This window comes from Poecilia mexicana, unplaced genomic scaffold, assembly GCF_051168715.1.
Source record: "Poecilia mexicana isolate PSO_F unplaced genomic scaffold, ASM5116871v1 scaffold_18, whole genome shotgun sequence".
Lineage (NCBI taxonomy): Eukaryota > Metazoa > Chordata > Actinopteri > Cyprinodontiformes > Poeciliidae > Poecilia > Poecilia mexicana.
In genome coordinates, this window is record NW_028263387.1 from 19,354,623 (window position 1) to 19,375,645 (window position 21,023).

Below are 21,023 nucleotides of genomic sequence, written 5' to 3' on the forward strand. Positions count from 1 at the left end.
TGTTAGTGGGGTGTGCTGTTTTGGCGCGGGGGTTAAATACGACCCACATATGGAGACCTTAGTCCTCGACATGGCTGTCACAGTTTCGATCCCTGGCCTGGTGACCTTTGCTTCATGTCTTCCACCTTTTCTCATTATCCACTGTCCTGCCAAATAAAGGCCACTAGAGGCATTAAAACAAAAAAAATTATTTTAGTCTGTTGGTTGGTCATTGAACAAGACCATCTGCTATATAAAACTGTTAAAGACTCAGTAGGTAAAGTACAGGACTCGTATACGGTCTCAGTCTTCAACACAACTGCCACAAATTAAATCCTGGTTTTTAGACCATTGCTACATGTCCTCCTCCTCTCATAACCCAGTTTTCTGTTTGAAGACTGTTAAAGCCTTAAGAAATGACTCAAAAATGAGATACAACTTAAAGTCTCATTTGAAGGACAGTAAAGTCAGAAACATGTTTAGTGATCATTAACAGAATCAACATTTTCAATCAGAAACAAACTGAGATTTTTCTGTTCTTTGTCCAGAATTGAATCTGTTTTATCCATGTAGAGACAAACTTTAGTTGGAAAGCGACATGCAGCTGTCAGGCTGTCTGACTGATGAAAAGGATTTTATGTCTTTTAAGAATCTGCTAAAACCAGGAATTTAAGCTGAGGTTTATTTAACTCATAGTGAGGTGTGATTGCTTTTTTTATTATTTTCAATGACTGTAGGCTTGATATTCTCACTAAAGGAGCAGGAAAACCTCTTCACCCTCATTAACTCAAAATATGACAATAAGTCGAAATAAAAGTTTTGTCCCATGTCTTCTATTTGAAGGTCCGTGTACCGGCTGTCGGTGTTGTCCTGATGGCACAGTGTGCATCACCACCAATGGAGTTGCTGAATGCCTTGACGCCTGTGTGAATTACAATGTACTGAACGATGCCTGGCGTTCAACAGAGAACACAGAGAATACGTGGCACTGTGACCGGTACATTTACTGGAGTGGATGGTATCGCTTTTACTTGGGTCAGACCAACGCTCAGATTCCAGAGAAATGTGTAGGAGAGCAAAGATGTGGGACCTATGCTACTTTGTGGATAAATGGGACTCATCCACTCCAGCTTAATGAAACCGTAACTCGCGCTGTGTGTGACTCCTGGGGGGGTTCCTGCTGCTATTATCGCACACACACCATCCAGATCAAACGTTGCTATGGATACTACATCTACAAACTTCAGCTGCCGATTTCATGCAATATGGCATATTGTACAGGTAATATTGTAATAGTATACAAAGTATTCAGAACTCTCTGTTTTCCTTTTACAACTAGGTAATTTTAATATGTATTTACACACCCAACACGCAATTCACTCATTTCTATAAATTGTAGTTATTTCCTTAACCAAAGCCCAATGTCAAACACACGTCTTATGTTTTTTTTAAAACTAAGGCTTTATATTGTAATATATATTGTGTCTGGGTGTGTTAGAACCTCAACCCTTCAGAGTATCGACACAAGATGAGAGCAGCATCACTCTGCAGTGGAACAAGATCAACAACAGCAGCAGCAGCTTTATTCTGCAGTTTAACGGCACAGAGATAAACATCACTGCACCAGATGGAGATGGACCAGTGAACTACACAGTCTCATCTCTCACTGCTGGAACCAGATATACATTCACTCTCTTCACTGTGTTTGAAAATGTGAGAAACAGTGGAGAGCAACTGGGAGCTCTAACTGGTAAGATATTTAACTGCACAACGTAACTTATCACACCATCATTGCCTTTGGTTTTATTTTGAGAAAAATACATTTAGCTTATCATCTCTGAAAGCCTACAGACTTTAAAAATGGTTTGATTTCTCCTCTTTTTAATGCTTTTTATGCATGTACTTGGTACTGAGACAACACTTATAGACTCCAAACTGACCAACTTCTCTGTTAGTCATCAGTTTTAACAGAAACTCAGGAACAAATGCTTATGTTTCCTCATGAAAAGATCACATTTTTTTCACCAGTACCTGAACAATCAGAGCACTTCTTGTTTTCAATTAGTACCTAAAACCTCTTAACCTTCACCCCTGGCAAATACATTGAGAAACAGAACACAGGCTTTCAGCTGATTAATTAGTTTATCATAAATATTCAGTCTTTCTATGTTTTAACCATTTTATATGAAATATGAACTCTGACTACAAAAATGAGATCCCAGTACAAACAGATTAATCAGGTTTTCTTCTCTTTTGGTGACTAAGCTCACCTTCAGAGACAGGAGAGCCAGAGCTTCTCTGCATCAAAAGCAGTCGGCTTATGGGTTCAGATTCTGATTAGTTTGTCTCCTGTGTCACTTTGTTTACTTGACCTGAATGATGTTGATATCTGGACAGATTATATAGATGTTTGGAAAAAAAATAACATGATGCAGTTTTGTAAAGTGATAGGATGCAATGGAAAGATCAATGATGTTTAAAATGTAAATGACAGATATGATCTATCATATATTCCCACTGCTCCTTTCTTGTTTAATTGACCTGGACATGTTTTCTTTCTGTAAGCTACAATTAAGATTCTGGCTACTAATAGACAAGAAAACCCAACTGCAACAATCTGAACTGATCATCTCCTTTTTTAAAACATCAGCTCCTCTGAATGCAGAAGGATTTATGAAGTCGGGACAAACTGACATCAGCATCACTCTGCAGTGGAACAAGATCAACAACAGCACCAGCTTTGTTCTCCTGTTTAATGGTGTGGAGACTTTCATCAGTGCCCCAGTTGCAGATGGACCAGTAACCCACACAGTCTCATCTCTCTCTCCTGCTACAAACTACACATTCACTCTCTTCTCTGTTCTTGACAACATCAGGAGCAGTGGCATCGACATAGTTGCAGATACTGGTAAGACTTTACATTTTATCATGAAAGAGAGACCTTTTTAACACCAACATGTTGTTAGTGGGGTGTGCTGTTTTGGCGCGGGGGTTAAATACGACCCACATATGGAGACCTTAGTCCTCGACATGGCTGTCACAGTTTCGATTCCTGGCCTGGTGACCTTTGCTTCATGTCTTCCACCTTTTCTCATTATCCACTTTCCTGCCAAATAAAGGCCACTCGAGGCAATAAAACAAAAATTATTTTAGTCTGTTGGTTGGTCATTGAACAAGACCATCTGCTATATAAAACTGTTAAAGACTCAGTAGGTAAAGTACAGGACTCGTATACGGTCTCAGTCTTCAACACAACTGCCACAAATTAAATCCTGGTTTTTAGACCATTGCTACATGTCCTCCTCCTCTCATTACCCAGTTTTCTGTTTGAAGACTGTTAAAGCCTTAAGAAATGACTCAAAAATGAGATACAACTTAAAGTCTCATTTGAAGGACAGTAAAGTCAGAAACATGTTTAGTGATCATTAACAGAATCAACATTTTCAATCAGAAACAAACTGAGATTTTTCTGTTCTTTGTCCAGAATTGAATCTGTTTTATCCATGTAGAGACAAACTTTAGTTGGAAAGCGACATGCAGCTGTCAGGCTGTCTGACTGATGAAAAGGATTTTATGTCTTTTAAGAATCTGCTAAAACCAGGAATTTAAGCTGAGGTTTATTTAACTCATAGTGAGGTGTGATTGCTTTTTTTATTATTTTCAATGACTGTAGGCTTGATATTCTCACTAAAGGAGCAGGAAAACCTCTTCACCCTCATTAACTCAAAATATGACAATAAGTCGAAATAAAAGTTTTGTCCCATGTCTTCTATTTGAAGGTCCGTGTACCGGCTGTCGGTGTTGTCCTGATGGCACAGTGTGCATCACCACCAATGGAGTTGCTGAATGCCTTGACGCCTGTGTGAATTACAATGTACTGAACGATGCCTGGCGTTCAACAGAGAACACAGAGAATACGTGGCACTGTGACCGGTACATTTACTGGAGTGGATGGTATCGCTTTTACTTGGGTCAGACCAACGCTCAGATTCCAGAGAAATGTGTAGGAGAGCAAAGATGTGGGACCTATGCTACTTTGTGGATAAATGGGACTCATCCACTCCAGCTTAATGAAACCGTAACTCGCGCTGTGTGTGACTCCTGGGGGGGTTCCTGCTGCTATTATCGCACACACACCATCCAGATCAAACGTTGCTATGGATACTACATCTACAAACTTCAGCTGCCGATTTCATGCAATATGGCATATTGTACAGGTAATATTGTAATAGTATACAAAGTATTCAGAACTCTCTGTTTTCCTTTTACAACTAGGTAATTTTAATATGTATTTACACACCCAACACGCAATTCACTCATTTCTATAAATTGTAGTTATTTCCTTAACCAAAGCCCAATGTCAAACACACGTCTTATGTTTTTTTTAAAACTAAGGCTTTATATTGTAATATATATTGTGTCTGGGTGTGTTAGAACCTCAACCCTTCAGAGTATCGACACAAGATGAGAGCAGCATCACTCTGCAGTGGAACAAGATCAACAACAGCAGCAGCAGCTTTATTCTGCAGTTTAACGGCACAGAGATAAACATCACTGCACCAGATGGAGATGGACCAGTGAACTACACAGTCTCATCTCTCACTGCTGGAACCAGATATACATTCACTCTCTTCACTGTGTTTGAAAATGTGAGAAACAGTGGAGAGCAACTGGGAGCTCTAACTGGTAAGATATTTAACTGCACAACGTAACTTATCACACCATCATTGCCTTTGGTTTTATTTTGAGAAAAATACATTTAGCTTATCATCTCTGAAAGCCTACAGACTTTAAAAATGGTTTGATTTCTCCTCTTTTTAATGCTTTTTATGCATGTACTTGGTACTGAGACAACACTTATAGACTCCAAACTGACCAACTTCTCTGTTAGTCATCAGTTTTAACAGAAACTCAGGAACAAATGCTTATGTTTCCTCATGAAAAGATCACATTTTTTTCACCAGTACCTGAACAATCAGAGCACTTCTTGTTTTCAATTAGTACCTAAAACCTCTTAACCTTCACCCCTGGCAAATACATTGAGAAACAGAACACAGGCTTTCAGCTGATTAATTAGTTTATCATAAATATTCAGTCTTTCTATGTTTTAACCATTTTATATGAAATATGAACTCTGACTACAAAAATGAGATCCCAGTACAAACAGATTAATCAGGTTTTCTTCTCTTTTGGTGACTAAGCTCACCTTCAGAGACAGGAGAGCCAGAGCTTCTCTGCATCAAAAGCAGTCGGCTTATGGGTTCAGATTCTGATTAGTTTGTCTCCTGTGTCACTTTGTTTACTTGACCTGAATGATGTTGATATCTGGACAGATTATATAGATGTTTGGAAAAAAAATAACATGATGCAGTTTTGTAAAGTGATAGGATGCAATGGAAAGATCAATGATGTTTAAAATGTAAATGACAGATATGATCTATCATATATTCCCACTGCTCCTTTCTTGTTTAATTGACCTGGACATGTTTTCTTTCTGTAAGCTACAATTAAGATTCTGGCTACTAATAGACAAGAAAACCCAACTGCAACAATCTGAACTGATCATCTCCTTTTTTAAAACATCAGCTCCTCTGAATGCAGAAGGATTTATGAAGTCGGGACAAACTGACATCAGCATCACTCTGCAGTGGAACAAGATCAACAACAGCACCAGCTTTGTTCTCCTGTTTAATGGTGTGGAGACTTTCATCAGTGCCCCAGTTGCAGATGGACCAGTAACCCACACAGTCTCATCTCTCTCTCCTGCTACAAACTACACATTCACTCTCTTCTCTGTTCTTGACAACATCAGGAGCAGTGGCATCGACATAGTTGCAGATACTGGTAAGACTTTACATTTTATCATGAAAGAGAGACCTTTTTAACACCAACATGTTGTTAGTGGGGTGTGCTGTTTTGGCGCGGGGGTTAAATACGACCCACATATGGAGACCTTAGTCCTCGACATGGCTGTCACAGTTTCGATTCCTGGCCTGGTGACCTTTGCTTCATGTCTTCCACCTTTTCTCATTATCCACTTTCCTGCCAAATAAAGGCCACTCGAGGCAATAAAACAAAAATTATTTTAGTCTGTTGGTTGGTCATTGAACAAGACCATCTGCTATATAAAACTGTTAAAGACTCAGTAGGTAAAGTACAGGACTCGTATACGGTCTCAGTCTTCAACACAACTGCCACAAATTAAATCCTGGTTTTTAGACCATTGCTACATGTCCTCCTCCTCTCATTACCCAGTTTTCTGTTTGAAGACTGTTAAAGCCTTAAGAAATGACTCAAAAATGAGATACAACTTAAAGTCTCATTTGAAGGACAGTAAAGTCAGAAACATGTTTAGTGATCATTAACAGAATCAACATTTTCAATCAGAAACAAACTGAGATTTTTCTGTTCTTTGTCCAGAATTGAATCTGTTTTATCCATGTAGAGACAAACTTTAGTTGGAAAGCGACATGCAGCTGTCAGGCTGTCTGACTGATGAAAAGGATTTTATGTCTTTTAAGAATCTGCTAAAACCAGGAATTTAAGCTGAGGTTTATTTAACTCATAGTGAGGTGTGATTGCTTTTTTTATTATTTTCAATGACTGTAGGCTTGATATTCTCACTAAAGGAGCAGGAAAACCTCTTCACCCTCATTAACTCAAAATATGACAATAAGTCGAAATAAAAGTTTTGTCCCATGTCTTCTATTTGAAGGTCCGTGTACCGGCTGTCGGTGTTGTCCTGATGGCACAGTGTGCATCACCACCAATGGAGTTGCTGAATGCCTTGACGCCTGTGTGAATTACAATGTACTGAACGATGCCTGGCGTTCAACAGAGAACACAGAGAATACGTGGCACTGTGACCGGTACATTTACTGGAGTGGATGGTATCGCTTTTACTTGGGTCAGACCAACGCTCAGATTCCAGAGAAATGTGTAGGAGAGCAAAGATGTGGGACCTATGCTACTTTGTGGATAAATGGGACTCATCCACTCCAGCTTAATGAAACCGTAACTCGCGCTGTGTGTGACTCCTGGGGGGGTTCCTGCTGCTATTATCGCACACACACCATCCAGATCAAACGTTGCTATGGATACTACATCTACAAACTTCAACTGCCGATTTCATGCAATATGGCATATTGTACAGGTAATATTGTAATAGTATACAAAGTATTCAGAACTCTCTGTTTTCCTTTTACAACTAGGTAATTTTAATATGTATTTACACACCCAACACGCAATTCACTCATTTCTATAAATTGTAGTTATTTCCTTAACCAAAGCCCAATGTCAAACACACGTCTTATGTTTTTTTTAAAACTAAGGCTTTATATTGTAATATATATTGTGTCTGTGTGTGTTAGAACCTCAACCCTTCAGAGTATCGACACAAGATGAGAGCAGCATCACTCTGCAGTGGAACAAGATCAACAACAGCAGCAGCAGCTTTATTCTGCAGTTTAACGGCACAGAGATAAACATCACTGCACCAGATGGAGATGGACCAGTGAACTACACAGTCTCATCTCTCACTGCTGGAACCAGATATACATTCACTCTCTTCACTGTGTTTGAAAATGTAAGAAACAGTGGAGAGCAACTGGGAGCTCTAACTGGTAAGATATTTAACTGCACAACGTAACTAATCACACCATCATTTCCTTTGGTTTTATCAAAAAAAATACATTTAGCTTATCATTCCTGAAAGCCTACAGAATGTAAAAATGGTTTGATTTCTCCTCTTTTTAATGCTTTTTATGCATGTACTTGGTACTGAGACAACACTTATAGACTCCAAACTGACCAACTTCTCTGTTAGTCATCAGTTCTGACAGAAACTCAGGAACAAATGCTTTTGTTTCCTCATGAAAAGATCACATTTTTTTCACCAGTACCTGAACAATCAGAGCACTTCTTGTTTTCAATTAGTACCTAAAACCTCTTAACCTTCACCCCTGGCAAATACATTGAGAAACAGAACACAGGCTTTCAGCTGATTAATTAGTTTATCATAAATATTCAGTCTTTCTATGTTTTAACCATTTTATATGAAATATGAACTGTGACTACAAAAATGAGATCCCAGTACAAACAGATTAATCAGGTTTTCTTCTCTTTTGGTGACTAAGCTCACCTTCAGAGACAGGAGAGCCAGAGCTTCTCTGCATCAAAAGCAGTCGGTTTATGGGTTCAGATTCTGATTAGTTTGTCTCCTGTGTCACTTTGTTTAGTTGACCTGAATGATGTTGATATCTGGACAGATTATATAGATGTTTGGAAAAAAAATAACATGATGCAGTTTTGTAAAGTGATAGGATGCAATGGAAAGATCAATGATGTTTAAAATGTAAATGACAGATATGATCTTTCATATATTCCCACTGCTCCTTTCTTGTTTAATTGACCTGGACATGTTTTCTTTCTGTAAGCTACAATTAAGATTCTGGCTACTAATAGACAAGAAAACCCAACTGCAACAATCTGAACTGATCATCTCCTTTTTTAAAACATCAGCTCCTCTGAATGCAGAAGGATTTATGAAGTCAGGACAAACTGACATCAGCATCACTCTGCAGTGGAACAAGATCAACAACAGCACCAGCTTTGTTCTGCTGTTTAATGGTGTGGAGACTTTCATCAGTGCCCCAGTTGCAGATGAACCAGTAAACTACACAGTCTCATCTCTCTCTCCTGCTACAAACTACACATTCACTCTCTTCTCTGTTCTTGACAACATCAGGAGCAGTGGCATCAACATTACTGCAGCTACTGGTAAGACTTTACATTTTATCATGAAAGAGAGACCTTTTTAACACCAACATGTTGTTAGTGGGGTGTGCTGTTTTGGCGCGGGGGTTAAATACGACCCACATATGGAGACCTTAGTCCTCGACATGGCTGTCACAGTTTCGATTCCTGGCCTGGTGACCTTTGCTTCATGTCTTCCACCTTTTCTCATTATCCACTTTCCTGCCAAATAAAGGCCACTAGAGGCATTAAAACAAAAATTATTTTAGTCTGTTGGTTGGTCATTGAACAAGACCATCTGCTATATAAAACTGTTAAAGACTCAGTAGGTAAAGTACAGGACTCGTATACGGTCTCAGTCTTCAACACAACTGCCACAAATTAAATCCTGGTTTTTAGACCATTGCTACATGTCCTCCTCCTCTCATTACCCAGTTTTCTGTTTGAAGACTGTTAAAGCCTTAAGAAATGACTCAAAAATGAGATACAACTTAAAGTCTCATTTGAAGGACAGTAAAGTCAGAAACATGTTTAGTGATCATTAACAGAATCAACATTTTCAATCAGAAACAAACTGAGATTTTTCTGTTCTTTGTCCAGAATTGAATCTGTTTTATCCATGTAGAGACAAACTTTAGTTGGAAAGCGACATGCAGCTGTCAGGCTGTCTGACTGATGAAAAGGATTTTATGTCTTTTAAGAATCTGCTAAAACCAGGAATTTAAGCTGAGGTTTATTTAACTCATAGTGAGGTGTGATTGCTTTTTTTATTATTTCAATGACTGTAGGCTTGATATTCTCACTAAAGGAGCAGGAAAACCTCTTCACCCTCATTAACTCAAAATATGACAATAAGTCGAAATAAAAGTTTTGTCCCATGTCTTCTATTTGAAGGTCCGTGTACCGGCTGTCGGTGTTGTCCTGATGGCACAGTGTGCATCACCACCAATGGAGTTGCTGAATGCCTTGACGCCTGTGTGAATTACAATGTACTGAACGATGCCTGGCGTTCAACAGAGAACACAGAGAATACGTGGCACTGTGACCGGTACATTTACTGGAGTGGATGGTATCGCTTTTACTTGGGTCAGACCAACGCTCAGATTCCAGAGAAATGTGTAGGAGAGCAAAGATGTGGGACCTATGCTACTTTGTGGATAAATGGGACTCATCCACTCCAGCTTAATGAAACCGTAACTCGCGCTGTGTGTGACTCCTGGGGGGGTTCCTGCTGCTATTATCGCACACACACCATCCAGATCAAACGTTGCTATGGATACTACATCTACAAACTTCAGCTGCCGATTTCATGCAATATGGCATATTGTACAGGTAATATTGTAATAGTATACAAAGTATTCAGAACTCTCTGTTTTCCTTTTACAACTAGGTAATTTTAATATGTATTTACACACCCAACACGCAATTCACTCATTTCTATAAATTGTAGTTATTTCCTTAACCAAAGCCCAATGTCAAACACACGTCTTATGTTTTTTTTAAAACTAAGGCTTTATATTGTAATATATATTGTGTCTGGGTGTGTTAGAACCTCAACCCTTCAGAGTATCGACACAAGATGAGAGCAGCATCACTCTGCAGTGGAACAAGATCAACAACAGCAGCAGCAGCTTTATTCTGCAGTTTAACGGCACAGAGATAAACATCACTGCACCAGATGGAGATGGACCAGTGAACTACACAGTCTCATCTCTCACTGCTGGAACCAGATACACATTCACTCTCTTCACTGTGTTTGAAAATGTGAGAAACAGTGGAGAGCAACTGGGAGCTCTAACTGGTAAGATATTTAACTGCACAACGTAACTTATCACACCATCATTTCCTTTGGTTTTATTTTGAGAAAAATACATTTAGCTTATCATCTCTGAAAGCCTACAGACTTTAAAAATGGTTTGATTTCTCCTCTTTTTAATGCTTTTTATGCATGTACTTGGTACTGAGACAACACTTATAGACTCCAAACTGACCAACTTCTCTGTTAGTCATCAGTTCTGACAGAAACTCAGGAACAAATGCTTATGTTTCCTCATGAAAAGATCACATTTTTTTCACCAGTACCTGAACAATCAGAGCACTTCTTGTTTTCAATTAGTACCTAAAACCTCTTAACCTTCACCCCTGGCAATACAATGAGAAACAGAACACAGGCTTTCAGCTGATTAATTAGTTTATCATAAATATTCAGTCTTTCTATGTTTTAACCATTTTATATGAAATATGAACTCTGACTACAAAAATGAGATCCCAGTACAAACAGATTAATCAGGTTTTCTTCTCTTTTGGTGACTAAGCTCACCTTCAGAGACAGGAGAGCCAGAGCTTCTCTGCATCAAAAGCAGTCGGCTTATGGGTTCAGATTCTGATTAGTTTGTCTCCTGTGTCACTTTGTTTACTTGACCTGAATGATGTTGATATCTGGACAGATTATATAGATGTTTGGAAAAAAAATAACATGATGCAGTTTTGTAAAGTGATAGGATGCAATGGAAAGATCAATGATGTTTAAAATGTAAATGACAGATATGATCTATCATATATTCCCACTGCTCCTTTCTTGTTTAATTGACCTGGACATGTTTTCTTTCTGTAAGCTACAATTAAGATTCTGGCTACTAATAGACAAGAAAACCCAACTGCAACAATCTGAACTGAACATCTCCTTTTTTAAAACATCAGCTCCTCTGAATGCAGAAGGATTTATGAAGTCGGGACAAACTGACATCAGCATCACTCTGCAGTGGAACAAGATCAACAACAGCACCAGCTTTGTTCTCCTGTTTAATGGTGTGGAGACTTTCCTCAGTGCCCCAGTTGCAGATGGACCAGTAACCCACACAGTCTCATCTCTCTCTCCTGCTACAAACTACACATTCACCCTTTTCTCTGTTCTTGACAACATCAGGAGCAGTGGCATCGACAGAGTTGCAGATACTGGTAAGACTTTACATTTTATCATGAAAGAGAGACCTTTTTAACACCAAAATGTTGTTAGTGGGGTGTGCTGTTTTGGCGCGGGGGTTAAATACGACCCACATATGGAGACCTTAGTCCTCGACATGGCTGTCACAGTTTCGATTCCTGGCCTGGTGACCTTTGCTTCATGTCTTCCACCTTTTCTCATTATCCACTTTCCTGCCAAATAAAGGCCACTCGAGGCAATAAAACAAAAATTATTTTAGTCTGTTGGTTGGTCATTGAACAAGACCATCTGCTATATAAAACTGTTAAAGACTCAGTAGGTAAAGTACAGGACTCGTATACGGTCTCAGTCTTCAACACAACTGCCACAAATTAAATCCTGGTTTTTAGACCATTGCTACATGTCCTCCTCCTCTCATTACCCAGTTTTCTGTTTGAAGACTGTTAAAGCCTTAAGAAATGACTCAAAAATGAGATACAACTTAAAGTCTCATTTGAAGGACAGTAAAGTCAGAAACATGTTTAGTGATCATTAACAGAATCAACATTTTCAATCAGAAACAAACTGAGATTTTTCTGTTCTTTGTCCAGAATTGAATCTGTTTTATCCATGTAGAGACAAACTTTAGTTGGAAAGCGACATGCAGCTGTCAGGCTGTCTGACTGATGAAAAGGATTTTATGTCTTTTAAGAATCTGCTAAAACCAGGAATTTAAGCTGAGGTTTATTTAACTCATAGTGAGGTGTGATTGCTTTTTTTATTATTTTCAATGACTGTAGGCTTGATATTCTCACTAAAGGAGCAGGAAAACCTCTTCACCCTCATTAACTCAAAATATGACAATAAGTCGAAATAAAAGTTTTGTCCCATGTCTTCTATTTGAAGGTCCGTGTACCGGCTGTCGGTGTTGTCCTGATGGCACAGTGTGCATCACCACCAATGGAGTTGCTGAATGCCTTGACGCCTGTGTGAATTACAATGTACTGAACGATGCCTGGCGTTCAACAGAGAACACAGAGAATACGTGGCACTGTGACCGGTACATTTACTGGAGTGGATGGTATCGCTTTTACTTGGGTCAGACCAACGCTCAGATTCCAGAGAAATGTGTAGGAGAGCAAAGATGTGGGACCTATGCTACTTTGTGGATAAATGGGACTCATCCACTCCAGCTTAATGAAACCGTAACTCGCGCTGTGTGTGACTCCTGGGGGGGTTCCTGCTGCTATTATCGCACACACACCATCCAGATCAAACGTTGCTATGGATACTACATCTACAAACTTCAGCTGCCGATTTCATGCAATATGGCATATTGTACAGGTAATATTGTAATAGTATACAAAGTATTCAGAACTCTCTGTTTTCCTTTTACAACTAGGTAATTTTAATATGTATTTACACACCCAACACGCAATTCACTCATTTCTATAAATTGTAGTTATTTCCTTAACCAAAGCCCAATGTCAAACACACGTCTTATGTTTTTTTTAAAACTAAGGCTTTATATTGTAATATATATTGTGTCTGGGTGTGTTAGAACCTCAACCCTTCAGAGTATCGACACAAGATGAGAGCAGCATCACTCTGCAGTGGAACAAGATCAACAACAGCAGCAGCAGCTTTATTCTGCAGTTTAACGGCACAGAGATAAACATCACTGCACCAGATGGAGATGGACCAGTGAACTACACAGTCTCATCTCTCACTGCTGGAACCAGATATACATTCACTCTCTTCACTGTGTTTGAAAATGTGAGAAACAGTGGAGAGCAACTGGGAGCTCTAACTGGTAAGATATTTAACTGCACAACGTAACTAATCACACCATCATTTCCTTTGGTTTTATTTTGAGAAAAATACATTTAGCTTATCATCTCTGAAAGCCTACAGACTTTAAAAATGGTTTGATTTCTCCTCTTTTTAATGCTTTTTATGCATGTACTTGGTACTGAGACAACACTTATAGACTCCAAACTGACCAACTTCTCTGTTAGTCATCAGTTCTGACAGAAACTCAGGAACAAATGCTTTTGTTTCCTCATGAAAAGATCACATTTTTTTCACCAGTACCTGAACAATCAGAGCACTTCTTGTTTTCAATTAGTACCTAAAACCTCTTAACCTTCACCCCTGGCAAATACATTGAGAAACAGAACACAGGCTTTCAGCTGATTAATTAGTTTATCATAAATATTCAGTCTTTCTATGTTTTAACCATTTTATATGAAATATGAACTCTGACTACAAAAATGAGATCCCAGTACAAACAGATTAATCAGGTTTTCTTCTCTTTTGGTGACTAAGCTCACCTTCAGAGACAGGAGAGCCAGAGCTTCTCTGCATCAAAAGCAGTCGGCTTATGGGTTCAGATTCTGATTAGTTTGTCTCCTGTGTCACTTTGTTTACTTGACCTGAATGATGTTGATATCTGGACAGATTATATAGATGTTTGGAAAAAAAATAACATGATGCAGTTTTGTAAAGTGATAGGATGCAATGGAAAGATCAATGATGTTTAAAATGTAAATGACAGATATGATCTATCATATATTCCCACTGCTCCTTTCTTGTTTAATTGACCTGGACATGTTTTCTTTCTGTAAGCTACAATTAAGATTCTGGCTACTAATAGACAAGAAAACCCAACTGCAACAATCTGAACTGAACATCTCCTTTTTTAAAACATCAGCTCCTCTGAATGCAGAAGGATTTATGAAGTCGGGACAAACTGACATCAGCATCACTCTGCAGTGGAACAAGATCAACAACAGCACCAGCTTTGTTCTCCTGTTTAATGGTGTGGAGACTTTCATCAGTGCCCCAGTTGCAGATGGACCAGTAACCCACACAGTCTCATCTCTCTCTCCTGCTACAAACTACACATTCACCCTCTTCTCTGTTCTTGACAACATCAGGAGCAGTGGCATCAACATTGTTGCAGCTACTGGTAAGACTTTACATTTTATCATGAAAGAGAGACCTTTTTAACACCAAAATGTTGTTAGTGGGGTGTGCTGTTTTGGTGCGGGGGTTAAATACGACCCACATATGGAGACCTTAGTCCTCGATATTGCTGTCACAGGTTCGATTCCTGGCCTGGTGACCTTTGCTTCATGTCTTCCACCTTTTCTCATTATCCACTTTCCTGCCAAATTAAGGCCACTAGAGGCATTAAAACAAAAAAAATTATTTTAGTCTGTTGGTTGGTCATTGAACAAGACCATCTGCTAAATAAAACTGTTAAAGACTCAGTAGGCAAAGCACAGGACTCGTATACGGTCTCAGTCTTCAACACAACTGCCACAAATTAAATCCTGGTTTTTAGACCATTGCTACATGTCCTTCTCCTCTCATAACCCAGTTTTCTGTTTGAAGACTGTTAAAGCCTTAAGAAATGACTCAAAAATGAGATACAACTTAAAGTCTCATTTGAAGGACAGTAAAGTCAGAAACATGTTTAGTGATCATTAACAGGAATCAACATTTTCAATCAGAAACAAACTGAGATTTTTCTGTTCTTTGTCCAGAATTGAATCTGTTTTATCCATGTAGAGACAAACTTTAGTTGGAAAGCGACATGCAGCTGTCAGGCTGTCTGACTGATGAAAAGGATTTTATGTCTTTTAAGAATCTGCTAAAACGAAAGTTACGTATGTAACTACGGTTCTATGAATCCCGGATGACCGCCAGAGGGCGGTGCTGAAAGCACTGAATGTTCCTTTCGCGCATGCGCTGTTCGAGCAATAATGTCAACAGAGTCACACCTGTGACACATCGGATGATCAATCAGAGGCTATATAGCATGACGTCATCCGAGGCTCTGTTCCTACAGAATCTTCTCGCGAAATGCAAGGATTCTGAGTGACAGAGAATCTCTGGCGGTCATCCGGGATTCATAGAACCGTAGTTACATACGTAACTTTCGTTCTATTTCATCCCTACTGACCGCCAGAGGGCGGTGCTGAAAGCACTGAATGACTAATACCAGCAATGTCACAAGGAATCCTGAGCACATACCTCAATGAGGAGACCCAGAGGACCCCTGTAAAAGAACCTGGTCCAGAGACTGAGAGGAGGCCACATTCACATTGTAAAATCTAGTGAACGTGCTCGGAGAAGCCCATGACGCCGCAGCACATATAGCTTCCAGTGGAACCCCTCTCAAGGCTGCCCAGGAAGTGGAAACACTCCTGGTAGAGTGTGCCTTCACGCCAACTGGCTGGGGGCGATGCCTGCAGTGTAGGCGTGGCAGATGACGTCCACGATCCAATGGGAGAGGCGCTGTTTGGACAGAGGACAACCTAATCTCGGGCCCCCATAACACAAGAAAAGCTGGTCCGAGCGCCTTATAGCAGCAGTGGCTGCAATATAGGCTTCCAGTGCCCTCACTGGGCACAGTAACTCAGAACTATCGTCAGCTTCCCCTGACGTAGGCTGAAAACCCGCCAACCTCAATGGTTGGTTACAATGAGAACGAGAAAGCACTTTAGGGACAAACGCCGGGTTTGGCCACAAGGTAACCCCAGAACCATCTGAACCCCATCTGAGACATGACGGGCTGACAGAGCATGTAGCTCACTGACCCTCTTAGCGGAGACAATAGCCAACAAAAAAGCCGTTTTACATGACACCCATTTGAGGTCTGTATGAACCAAAGGCTCAAATGGATGGCGGCACAGAGCACTGAGGACCAAGGACAGGTCCCAAACTGGTGCTCGCGGAATTGTTGGCAGGTGCAGCCTACGAGCACCACGCAAAAAAAGAGAAACCAGCTTATGGCTCCCCACTGTACAGCCATCAACGTCAGCATGACAAGATGATATAGCCGCTACATATACCTTAAGCGTCGAAGGAGAGCGTCCCCCATCAAGAAGCGACTGAAGAAATTCCAAAATAGTGGGAACCAGACAGGTTACTGGATCAGTATTGTGGGCAGAGCACCACTGGGAAAACAGACGCCATCTGTTTTCATATTGCTGACGAGTGGAGAATGCCCTGGCACTCAAAATAGTGTGCCTGACAGGACCTGAATACCCAGTCAGCTGCTGTTCAAGTCTCCCAGTGGCCACACCCACAGCCGGAGGCGTTGAGGGTCGGGATGCCATATCTGACCCCCCAACTGAGACAGTAAATCCCTCCTGGTCGGAAGACACCATGGGACACCATGACACAGACTCCGTAGAAGAGGGAACCATGGCCGTGCCGGCCAAAATGGAGCCACCAGCAACATCCTGTGGCCCTCCTCGAGAACCCTCTCAAGAGTCGGCCATATCAGGGAAAAGGGGGGGAAGGCATATAGGAGGTCTCTTGGCCAAGGATGGGCCAAGGCGGCCTGGCCCAGCGCACCTGCCGCCCCTGTAAGGGAAAACCATAGAGGGCAATGAGTCGACTCCTCCGTGGCGAACAGGTCGACTTCTGCCTGACCAAAAAGGTCCCAGATCAGGCGAACTATATCGCTGTGGAGGGACCACTCTCCTGGAGCCGGCGCCTGTCGGGAAAGGGAGTCTGCTACCTGGTTGTGCAGCCCTGGCAAGTACACCGCCCGCAGGGTGGATAGGTGAACAGACGCCCATTCCAGGAGATCCTGGGACTCCTTCAGAAGCTGTGCTGACCTGGTGCCACCTTGGTGGTTGATGTGGTAGACAACAGAGGTGTTGTCTGACCGAATCAGGACATGCCTCCCCTGCAGGTGGGGCAAAAAGTGCCTGAGAGCCAAATGCACAGCATGCAGCTCAAATACATTTATATGTTTGGAGCGATCCTGTGGACACCAGCGGCCCTGGACCGCCCTGTGTTGCCACACAGCACCCCATCCCATGGAGCTGGCATCTGTCGTGACCACCTCCCTGCGATACACAACCACCCCCATGGACACGCCCCTGGACAAGTAGGCCCTGTCTCTCCATGGACTCAGGGCACGAAGACATGGCCACGTTACCACAAGTTTGCGATGCCTGTGTAGTCTTGCATCCAGGCGCCAGCTGTTGATCCACCTCTGCAAAGGGCGCAAAGACAGCAGACCTAAGGGCACAACCCGGGTAACTGATGTTAGTTTGCCCAGCAGCCGCAGGAAGACGATGTAAGAAAGCTGCCTGCCCAGCCTGAATCGACTCACCAGTCGGAGAATGCCATCCACCCTCTGGACAGATGGGTAGGCTGTCATGGAGGGAGAATCCAAAACCACCCCAAGAAAAGTGGTTGTCTGTGAAGGAATCAGACAGCTCTTCTCCAAGTTCACCCTGAGGCCCAACCGGGACACATGAGCGAGCAGGCGACTCGCATCGCGAGATGCCTGCTCCCGAGACGGGGCGCAGAGAAGCCAGTCGTCGAGGTATGGCAGAACCTTCATACCTTGGGCCTGCAGAGGAGAGAGGGCCGCCTTCATGCACCGAGTGAACACCCTCGGGGACAGTGAGAGGCCGAACGGGAGCACACGGAACTGCCAGTGGCGACCCCGATAGGCAAACCTGAGAAAGCGACAATGTTCCGCCGCAATAGGTACATGAAAGTACGCATCTGCAAGGTCGATTGATGTAAACCATTCTCCCTTTGTCACAGCCCGCAAAACCTCTGCCGTTGTGAGCATGTGAAAAGGCAGGACCTTTAAACACTGATTGAGTCCCCTGAGATCTAAAATGGGACGAAATCCGCCCGTCTTTTTTGGCACGAGAAAATACGTTGAATAGTAGCCTCTGGGTTGCCGCAGAGGATCCACTGCCTCGATTGCACCCTTGGACAGGAGGGCGGAAAGCTCCTGGTCCAGGGCTTGCGCTTTCACCGGGTCGGCAATGACGGTCACCCTGACCCGGTGTGAGATGTGAGGCCGCCGTCGGAATTGTAGCCGGTAACCATGGGTCAGAGTGGCAACCACCCATGGATCCACAGCGAGAGCAGCCCAGTAACTGAGCTGCTGATGAGAAAAATATCCGACGGCCGGCCTGGTGGCCTCACTTTCTCTTCCCCCGACCCCTAGGTGGTCTGGGGGGGCGGTGGCCAACGTCTGCGGCCCGGGTGTGTCTGGTCGGTTGGCGGACCAGCTCACGAAAGTCCCTGCTGGATCTCCGCTCTACATGACGAGGGTAAGACCCACCAGGTCGAGCAGAACCCTGAGGCAGTGGCCGAATACTGGGGCCAGCCGCTGGGCGCCCTGGATTACGATGAGGAGGGGGCATACCTCTGCTGAGGCCTGAAAGCTGTTCTCTAGTCTGCCGCGCCTGAACGGTTCGATCCAGCGCTTCCAAGGCAGCAGAACCGAACAACTCCCCTGGCACAACAGGAACACTGCGGAGGGTCCTACGGCACGCTTCAGTCAACGTGGACTGAGCCAGCCAGACCTGTCGGCGAGCCTGGACCAGAAAAGACATCACACGCCCAAGTTCCCTGGACATCAATGCAAAGGCCTGAAGCGCTGCATCGCTAAAGCCAACAGCTGCATCTGCCCCACCGGTATCCTGAAGGGATGCAGAAAGGGCAAACATGAGGTGCGCCAAGGAATTGCCAAGGCGGCCGGCACGTGCTCCAGCATTATACGCCTTACAGAGGAAGTCATCTGTAATACGACATTGAGCCCGCGGGCACCGAACATCATCACGCAGTGCTTCATCTGGAGACACGATGAGCGAAGCAACAGCAGGTTCAACCGCAGGCATGCGGTCCAAGCCCGCCTTGACCGACTCATGCATAGCTGCCAATGCTCGACCATCTGGGGAGAGATTCGAAAAGGCTTTAGGGTCCCGCCAACAAGCATGTAACTCCCTGAGGTACTCCTCCGATGGAGGGACAGAAAAGGGAGTAGGGCCTCGGCCACGCCTGAAAAAGGCACTGCCAGGAGCAGACTCCACCTCTTGCGGGACATCCAGCTGCAGTTGTCTCAAGGCCATACGCATGATGTCTCGTATTGAGCTGTCACCAGCCCCACTAGCTACACTCTGAGATGAAGAGTGCGAGCCAGTCTCCGAAGCGCGAGACGACTGTGCCTCCTCTTCCTCATTCCCAAAGTGAGAGGCAGAGGCAGCCAAAGACAGCACATCGTCCTCCACAGCCAACTCTGGCATAGGTGGGGAAGGGAACCAAGTCAGGGGAGCCTCCACCTGACGTACTTGAAAAAGGGATTTCATCTCCGCCAACTCTGCAGACAACCGCTCAACCCTTGTGGAAAGACCTTGGTCAGACTTAGCTCGCTTCTTCTTAGGAGGAGCCACAGAGGCTGTGGCCTCAGCCCTGCGCTTAGAGCGTCTAGGCACGGCCACCTGCCCAGAAGGTGGAAGGTCATGTCCACACTCAGGGCGTAACTGGGCCAGTCGAGCCACCTTCACTGCATGGGGCATGTAGCTGCAGTTCATGCAGGGATTATCCGACAGGGCCTCAACCAGGTGATCATGCCCGAGGCAGGCAGGGCACAGGTCATGACCATCATCTGCCTGAAGCACAGCTCCACAATCCGAACAACAGTGGGAGCTGTCCATGTCCAGAATAAAGGAAAAAACTAAACTGGGAGAGGGGAGCGAAAACGCTGCCGTCACCAATTAAGCAGCAAACGAAGAACAGGCAAGGCCAGCACAAAGCTACGATCACAAAATTAGCTGAAATTGGGAGAGGGGGCGAGACGCTACCGTCACCAATTACAGAAAAGACCAGCAGACGCGGTCAGCAACGTCCAGTATAGGACGGAGAAAAAAAGAAAAAAGAGGCTGACGCCGTCAGCCACGTCCGGACAGGACAAGATTCCACATAAAACTGGGAGAGGGGACAAAAAAGGTTCCCGTCACCAATCAAAGTATTAACAAACCGCTTACAAGGTAGCTAAAATTGGGAGAAGGGGCGAGACGCTACCGTCACCAATTAAAGCCAACCGTCAAACTTAGAAAGGCTAACACCGTTAGCTAAACTCCAACAGGTTTACAAACACAGTAGGGCTAAGCTGTGAGTTGGGAGAGGAGGCGGAAACGCTGTCATCACCAACAAACAGTTCCGTAAATGAAGATCCGTCGCAGCCCTCGGAGGGCGATACCCCGCAACTCCGGCCAACAGGCAGTCGGGCGTCCAACGACGGCAAAAGATTCAGAAATCCAAAAAGGCTGATGCCATACGAAACGAACCGCACGCGAGAAGAAAAGAGGAACAGAGCCTCGGATGACGTCATGCTATATAGCCTCTGATTGATCATCCGATGTGTCACAGGTGTGACTCTGTTGACATTATTGCTCGAACAGCGCATGCGCGAAAGGAACATTCAGTGCTTTCAGCACCGCCCTCTGGCGGTCAGTAGGGATGAAATAGAACCAGGAATTTAAGCTGAGGTTTATTTAACTCATAGTGAGGTGTGATTGCTTTTTTTATTATT

The 21,023-nt window shown here is 43.2% G+C and overlaps 1 protein-coding gene across 1 annotated transcript in view; it reads left to right on the forward strand.

Annotated features, from left to right (window-relative positions):
* Window positions 1-21,023, forward strand: part of LOC106905959 (uncharacterized) — an 80,772-nt gene that overhangs the window by 24,606 nt on the left and 35,143 nt on the right. The window contains exons 11-23 of the mRNA XM_088015506.1: window positions 823-1,260; window positions 1,478-1,729; window positions 2,630-2,887; window positions 3,759-4,196; window positions 4,414-4,665; window positions 5,566-5,823; window positions 7,350-7,601; window positions 8,500-8,527; window positions 10,299-10,534; window positions 11,434-11,461; window positions 13,234-13,469; window positions 14,370-14,627; window positions 17,205-17,213. Coding sequence (XP_087871632.1) covers window positions 823-1,260; window positions 1,478-1,729; window positions 2,630-2,887; window positions 3,759-4,196; window positions 4,414-4,665; window positions 5,566-5,823; window positions 7,350-7,601; window positions 8,500-8,527; window positions 10,299-10,534; window positions 11,434-11,461; window positions 13,234-13,469; window positions 14,370-14,627; window positions 17,205-17,213 — 2,943 coding nt within the window. The remainder of the gene's footprint in view (window positions 1-822; window positions 1,261-1,477; window positions 1,730-2,629; window positions 2,888-3,758; window positions 4,197-4,413; window positions 4,666-5,565; window positions 5,824-7,349; window positions 7,602-8,499; window positions 8,528-10,298; window positions 10,535-11,433; window positions 11,462-13,233; window positions 13,470-14,369; window positions 14,628-17,204; window positions 17,214-21,023) is intronic.